The sequence below is a fragment of the Pinus tabuliformis genome, chromosome 7, assembly GCF_031772625.1.
Source record: "Pinus tabuliformis cultivar Carrire ecotype Pingquan chromosome 7, CPIR1, whole genome shotgun sequence".
NCBI lineage: Eukaryota > Viridiplantae > Streptophyta > Pinopsida > Pinales > Pinaceae > Pinus > Pinus tabuliformis.
In genome coordinates, this window is record NC_142293.1 from 147,471,988 (window position 1) to 147,480,185 (window position 8,198).

At 36.1% G+C, this 8,198-nt stretch overlaps 1 protein-coding gene across 1 annotated transcript; it reads left to right on the forward strand.

The window, feature by feature from the left end:
- Positions 1-1,386: 1,386 nt before the first annotated feature.
- Positions 1,387-2,938, forward strand: LOC149246274 (phenylcoumaran benzylic ether reductase IRL1-like). The gene is made up of 5 exons (XM_089440328.1): positions 1,387-1,575; positions 1,665-1,835; positions 1,975-2,215; positions 2,344-2,547; positions 2,642-2,938. Exons 1-5 carry the CDS (start codon positions 1,387-1,389, stop codon positions 2,803-2,805), a joined length of 969 nt encoding a protein of 322 aa, XP_089296454.1. The 3' UTR covers positions 2,806-2,938.
- Positions 2,939-8,198: the final 5,260 nt, after the last annotated feature.

Genomic DNA, 8,198 nt, shown 5'->3' on the forward strand with positions numbered 1-8,198 from the left:
GTAGTAGGTGGAGGAGCATCATAAATGCAAGCACTGGATAGATGTATGGACTCCTTTTTGCTTCAGCATCACATTATCAATGCTATTAAACAAGTTGGGACAATTAAGGTATGGAATATAACCTAGTGCATCGTAGTGCTGCTTACATTATTAGACAAGTTTCCAAGAGTCTTGATGCAGCTGGGCTAGCACGTCCCTGCTTTGTGCAGGTTTGATATGTCATTGGTGTGCCTGAGCCACTTTGTGCGTTTGTTGACATATATGGAACTAAAAATATTTTAGATACTGAAATCCTGCAGTTGATTAAGGAAAATTTAGACTTCTGACTTTACATGATTTCTATTAATTTTGATCTAAAACTGGGAGTGTTGGGTTTTGCACATGGTTTATTTAAGGGCAATTTCTATACAAAATTAAAACTTACACAAAACAATATGAAGTTCTAGAAAACAATTACATATAGCCATTTTGGTCGAGAGGATCCTGATTTCACTTGAGAGACTATAAAGATCCTTAAGTGGTAAAAAACTTGAAATTGTAAAATAAGAAGCCGAGGGTTTTCTTTAAGCCTATTCCGAGGGTATTGTTATTCACTATAATATCCTCTAATAGACGCATTTAAATAGATATGAAATGGTAAGGATATATGGATTAAGATTTTTTTTAAATGGAACATGTATTAAATTATACTATTTTCCTATGTTATAAAAAATATGTTATATTTAGTATAGAAATAGTTTCCTATATAATAATAAATTACTGTAACAACTTCGTTGAAATCAGTAACTGTTCATCTCCAACTTCTTTATTTAACTCAGGCCGCAAGAGTTCCAGGTTCATCTCCAACTTCTTTATTTAACTCAGGCCGCAAGAGTTCCAGGTCCACTGATCTCTTACATATTAAGTAAACGCACGCGACGTGGAAAATATTGGTACCACTGAAGTCATATCATGCAACGAACTTGAAGATTAGCATGCCTTGGCCTTCTAAATCATGGCCACAAATCGAGAATCCAATTTTTTTTTTTTTTTTTTAATATGCTCTTGTTGTAAACCATGCAACTAACCATCAATAATTAGATATATTTAATGCTCTTGATGTAAACCTTGCATCTTAACCTAGACAGGTGTAAGAGACATTTGGTGATAGATTTTTGGAATATTTTTATATTTAATTGTAACTGTTACTTTTATGTCGTCACCTAAACAGTCGTCAAAAACATTTGGTTGTAGATGTTTGGAATATTTTTATATTTAATTGTTAGTGTTACCTTTATGTAATATTTCGGAATTAGAGCCAAACAGAGAGTCTCGAAGTTTCAAATTTTTTTGTTATATATGTGCACCAGAAGAACTTGTATTCCCATACTTTTGTTGGCCTGCAATATGGAGAAGAGCAGGATTCTGATAGTTGGCGCAACAGGCTACATGGGTCGTTATATTGCCAAAGCCAGCCTTGATCTCGGCCATCCCACCTTCCTTCTCGTCAGAGACTTGGCCAGTACTGGTGCTTCTAAGCCTGAGAAAGTCCAGCTGCTGGAATCCTTGGAGGCCTCAGGTGCTAATATCCTTCATGTAAGTAAATCGCCCCACATAGCAGATGCCCAATCAAATTATTATTTACATTTGAAGATGAATAATGTGTAGTCGATGTGGTGGTGCAGGGATCGCTGGAGGACTTTTGGAGTGTGGTAGAGGCCATAAAGAAAGTGGATGTGGTTATCTCCACAATAGGTGGAGGTGCATCACAGACGCAACTAAGTGATAGCTGTATGGATTCTTATTCGCTTCAGCATAACATTATCAACGCTATTAAACAAGTTGGAACAATCAAGGTATGGAAGAATTTCGATTGCAGTTCCTTTCAATTGGACGGTTCAGCTTATTCCGATAATCACAGATTCACAGCTTATTCTGATAATTACAGATTTTTCTAATCCAAGAGTCCAACTAGCTGTATTTTTGATGATACAGAGATTTCTGCCAGCAGAGTTTGGAAATGACGTTGATAGAGTGAATGCAGTGGAGCCTGCAAAGAGTTCGTATTTTGCAGTAAAAGCTGAACTTCGTCGTGCAATCGAAGGCCAAGGCATTCCTTATACATACATTTGCTGCAACTGCTTTGCTGGCCTTTTTGTCTCAAATCTTGGGCAACGTGGACTTCGAGTTCCTCCTACAGATAAAGTTGAAATACTTGGCAACGGGAATGCCAAAGGTGTGTATATAAAAATATGGGTATCTGTAGCTTTATGTTTAAATTTTAATGACGGATACACAATATTACACATTGGACTGTAAAATAAATTTTCTTACATAAAAAACTGATTTCTAAATTATAAGCAGCTGTGTTTATGACTGAGGAGGACGTTGGAATTTTCACCATCAAAGCCGTGGATGATGAGAGAACTGTGAACAAGACCCTGCATTTCAGGCCTCCTCCCAATACTCTATCCGTCAACGACCTTGTAGCCTTGTGGGAAAAAAAAATTGGCAAAACTCTTCGCAAAATTTTCATAGAGGAAGACCAACTCCTCAAACAAATTGCAGGTTAGAATATCCAACTTACAACTCAATTTTATTCCCATTTTTATTTTTATTTAAATTTGTCATTCATGGTGGGCGTTGTTGTAACTTGAGACAGAAGCGCCGTTCCCTGCGGCTCTTTTACTGTCATTACGATACTCCTTTTTCGTGAAGGGAGAGCAAACCAACTTCAGAATTGGAGACAAAGGTGTGGAAGTGAGTGAGCTGTACCCTGATATGAAATACACCACTATGGAAGAATACCTTGACCAGTATGTTTGACTTGGGTACTGTAATAGCAAAAGCCTCGGGGCCTTAAAGTTTCCTGGCTTGTTTTGTTTTGAATATGATGTGGAATAGAGAGAAGATATAGCGGCAAGATAGTACGAGGGAGAGCGAAGAAGTCTAAATTTTATAAAATTAGCATTCAGGGATAAACCTGAAAACATAAAGTTTGACATATATATGATAAATTTGGAATTATTTTTTTGAGTTGATTATTATGGAGTTTACTATTATGATTTGATTATTAATGATTTTTCTTTAATTGCAATTAATTTTATATATCAAATAGAATTTTAAGTGGCAAACTTGTAGTTTTTCATTCATCAAAATATTCATTAAGGTCATATTTTTCATACAAAACTTGTATTTATAAGTATATAAAGTTCTAAAAAAGACATATCAACTACTAGGAATCACTTAAAAGACATATCAACTACTAGGAATCACTTAATTAATAATGATTTACAATTGGAATCTCTTGGTTTGATTGATTGTGAGGTTTCTAGAAATTTTATAGTTTATTTATTTATTACCATGTAACTCTTTGTTACCTTCAATATGTAAAATTTGTGGTTTGTCACATTGGCATAAAATCTAGATTCACTAGTGAATATGAATATGATCTAGAGTTTAATTTTGGATTTGTATAAATTTGTGGTTTGTTACATTTGCATAAAATCTAGATTCATGAGTAAATATGAATATGATTTGGAGCTTAATTTTGGATTGTTATATGATTTGGAACCTTATTCTTCTACATCGCTTCATAATTTTGTTTATGGTTGACATATAAATTTAATTTAATTGTGCTAACCCCAATATTCGTTTTTTTAAATTGACCTTAGTGCATACAATGGCTTGAAATTTGGTCGATATTAACCCATCTCCACAAAATATGGAACATCCCCATGTTGTTCGTTTTTTACTTTGGTGCTACGCGACTATTAGTAGCTTAATTCCTCATATGTAGCTTTTATTTTGTATAAGGCATGAAAAGTGGTGATAAATGACTATTTTATGAAAAGATGGTGTAGAAAATATGGTAAATGTATTAGTTTTTTTTTTTTTTCTTTAAATAAAGAGATATAAATTTTAAACAAAATTTGGTTTTGAGGCTAGAATCTTTTACAAAATTTAGCTTGTTTTAATGTTGTGTTGTTTATACATGTCCATAAAATTTATTTTATATACCTATGAAAACTTTCAACTACTATCTTATACAAATATCGTCCATATACCTTGTAATGAATTCCTAACAATAGTGTAAATTTATAAAACATCAACAAAAGAAAGAGAAAAGTCCAAATTATCTGGGAGCTAAAGCTCTAACATCAAGATCCATTTTTATCTATTCAATAACATCATCCTTATCCCTTGTTTCTCAATTAGTAGCATTTTGTGTCTTCTTCCTTGACATCTCCTCAATGATGTCTAGGTCATCCTAATGGCCCTTTCCCCCCTATAGAATTCTGCTTCCTTCTTTCTCAACCTATTATCCAAAACAACCAATTCATGCTTCATGAAAACCTACATTCTCTCAAATTTTCATTGTAGAGTTCATAATTTTGTCTAAAAATGCCAAATGTGACCTCCTTTCCCTATCTTCCATGCCATTCCTTTCCCTCATGGCATCTAACATATCCTCCACAAACTAACAATCTTTCCATCAAATGGTTCATCCTCTCCTACACATGCTCAAGGGATTTCATGTCACTGTCCACCATTCTATCTCTCTGTTGTAGCGAGACAATTCAGATAATACCTATTTCATCATACTTCACTGCCTCTCTACTTGGAATGTGTAGATTACAAACTAAGACATTCCTTTCTTTATTAGCAATGCATAGATATGATGTCCAACTAGTTCCTTGAGTTTTCCATTCTAGGACAATAAATTCCATATTCTTAAGATCCATGATGTCAACTTTACACTTATCCCTTGTTAAATGATAATGGAAATGGCCTATACATATGTAATTAGACTGCCAATCCACTCTCTCGTTTAACGAACGAATGCATGTCGCCAAGATACACAATTTTTGGGTTTTATTTCCAATCTAACACTCAATTAGCCATTACAAAAATCCACAACCATGGATGCCATTTCGCTCAAATTCATTAACAAAATAATTATTCTCACAATTCATGGCAAAGGTAAATGAAATGTGGGGCCATGATCGTGCTCCATCTTCGCTAATTCAAGGTTGCTCATTTCTTCACAAGTGCATCAGCCATGATGTTTAGTTTCCAATACAAGTGATAAAATTCAGTCTCCTTGAAATGCCTAATTTACAATACTATCCTTTGCAAAATAGGTGAGGGTGATTTGGCAAGGGTTCCCTTAGCTTGCTTTACCTATCTGATCACTATCATTGAATTACCAAAAATTGGTAACCTATAGATTCCCACCACCATAGATATTTCAAGACCTTGCCATAAAGTCAAGTATTCTGCTTGACTGTTGGTTGAAGTACCCAATCCTCATGCTAATTGTGACTCTTTTTTATCATCAAGGTGAGAACTAACCCTTCCCACTCTTGCCAACCCTAGTAAAGGTATTAGTTATTAGTTGAAAATGATGCTAATCTAGTAAAACAACACTCTTTCAACACAGTAATCTTCACTTGGTTCAAATTTTGCAATCTCCTTGACATATTTAAAATATATTCTATAGGTCAGAATTATCTTTTCAACTTTGTTACCATTACCTTCTAGGATTTAACCCTCACATTTTGATCATATTATCTTTCAAATTGAAACTTATTCGACCATAAAGAAGCATGACTTTTCAATCTTGTACAAGTAGACCTAACCTTCATAGGCTCTTCAATTTGTTTAAATTCCAAAAAATATCCATTTCTTCTATCCAATTTATCACGACCTCCTCTAGATTGAAAATTTTAGGAAATACATGAGTTTTAAGTGTGGTTTTTCCACTAAAACCTCTAATCACTTTAATCATTTTCTCTTCCATGGTCACATGGTCGTCACATGGTCAAGTCATCAACTTTTGTGATTTTCACTCAAATGGACCAAAATTACATAGGTTTACTAAAATGAACAACCAAAATTACACAGGTTTACTAAAATGAACAATTACGATTTATTTATTGATTAAATCAAGTAATTCATATTTGATATTGTTGTTTTTCATACCTCACTTTTCTATCTTTTCAAATTTTTAATTTGATAAAAAAAATTAGTACATTATGCAAAGATACAAAAATTGTTGAGATTAATGAAGAAATGTTTTAATGGAGTGACGGTTCAAACGGAACCTTAGATTAAGAATCTGTTCCTGTTTTCTAGAGTACTGTTTAAACTTCCCTAAATGTGTGTTTCATGTCTATATTTCTCATGTAATGAATTGAAACGCAGAGCGTGTTCTGCATAAATAGCCTTACAAGTGGTGTTCCGTAATAAATTTGATTTGAACGGCTCAAATTTGATTTAATAAATTTGATTTTGCTCTCTTTGACATGGTATTAGAGCTTCAAAGGTTGAGGATGGCTTGTAACCCTGAGTGGAGAGACCGACGCGTTTTGAAGGGAGATCAGCATGGAATATGGCGCGATAGTCGCGCCGATTCAGTTCTGGTTGTTTCAAGAACGGCACGAGTGAGCCATTCTTCAAGCGCGCCGACCGTTGTAGGAAGTTTGCGGTGAAAAGGCTACCGTGGATTTTGTTTATTTGGAGTTGAATCTGTTTTGGATTGCTGCGGGACTACCGAGGAGGACGACGCATTTTTTCGGTGCTGCACCGGCATTTTGGATCGGAGGTGCATGGAGGCTGTGTTAAAACTTTGAGCTGCTATGAGTGTCACCCAAGTCACGGTGGTAGCGATTCAAATAGCAGCCACAGGCTAGATCAACACCAGTGTGATCAGAAAATCAGCGGGAGTCAGTGTGGCTGCGTGCTCAAATGCGTGGTCTCAACCGTTGAAATCTGATAGGTCTCAGGCGTTGAAAGCAGCAGAGATCGGGAGGAACGGGACATTACCGTGACTAGCGAACAGAGCATTTTTTTTCTGTGCTACCGTGCAGGAGGCCGTCAGTTAGGCATAGTTGACTGCGGAAAGATTTCAAGTGTGACCGCTCGGACTGCCGAGGAGGAGGCTGAGATCGTAGACACTCATACTGTCAAGTGTTGAATCCGAATCCGGTCTGTTTAATTCGAATCTGTTTTTGGATTGTTGCCGCAACAGTGGGAGGCTGAACTGCTGTTGATCAATGGAGAAGGAGCTTGAGGCCAAGGCAAGCCGAGCAAAGCCATTTTTTTTTCCTGTGCTGCGGTTCAGGAGGCCGTCGTTTGTGCGAAATTCCAGGGAACTGCGTAGTCGATATGTAGATAAATTCAAAAAGTCATAGAGCAAATTAGGCTGACCTTTGAAATTATCATTAAACGAGGAGTCATCATGCGAGTGCGGTGGACTTTGGGCATTGAATACACTCGTTGAAACCGAAATCTTGAATTTTTTTTTCTCAAATTAAGTTCTTAATTAAAGTTTTTTTATTCTTTAATTAAACAAAAAAGGAGGGGCTCTTTATTTGATACAGGGAGGCGAATTTTTTTTTAAAGGAAGGATTTGAAGTGATATTTAAAAAAAGGGGAAGACTTGGGCTCAGGGTTTTGTTTGGATTTGGCATTTGCAGTGGTTTTAAAATATGGTGTTGTTTTTTAATTGCTGGGGTTGTAGTTTTTTTAATTCATTCGAGATGAATAACTAGTTAGCAGAAGCATATCTTAATGAGAATAATAAGTTGGATGGATCCAATTATTTTGGTTGGAAATTTAAGTTGCAGACCTTACTTGAGGGACACAATGCATGGACAATTGTGAATAATGATGAGGTGAAGCCAAACCTGGCTGCAGGAGGAACAACAACAACAATCCAACACTGGGACAAGCGGGAGACTAAGGCGAGAATTCTCTTGAAATTGTCGGTCAAAGATTGTGTTATTCCCCATATCCGTGATTGCAAGATTGCACCAGAAATCTGGAAGACGCTAAAGGATCTCTATGAGGTCAAGAACACCAATCGATTGCTATTCTTGAAGAGCAAGATTCTCTCCATCAAGATGGAGGAGAATGAGACAGTTGTAGCATTTATTTCGTGGATCAAGGAGCTCAAGAACAAGCTGGGTGATATCGGTGAAGCTGTGTCAAATACAAATTTGGTCATAATTACCATGAATGGTATGACTGACGAGTATCAAATGTTCATCACTGGCTTGAATGCGAGAGAAAAAGCCCCTGTGTTTGAAGAATTTACAGGGATCCTCATGCAAGAGGACGAAAGGTGGCTGACTCATAAACCTCAGAGTTCAGATCTAGCCTTAATGGCGAAGAAGAAGCCCTTCAGAGGAAAGCCAAATGCAGCACAAAAGATC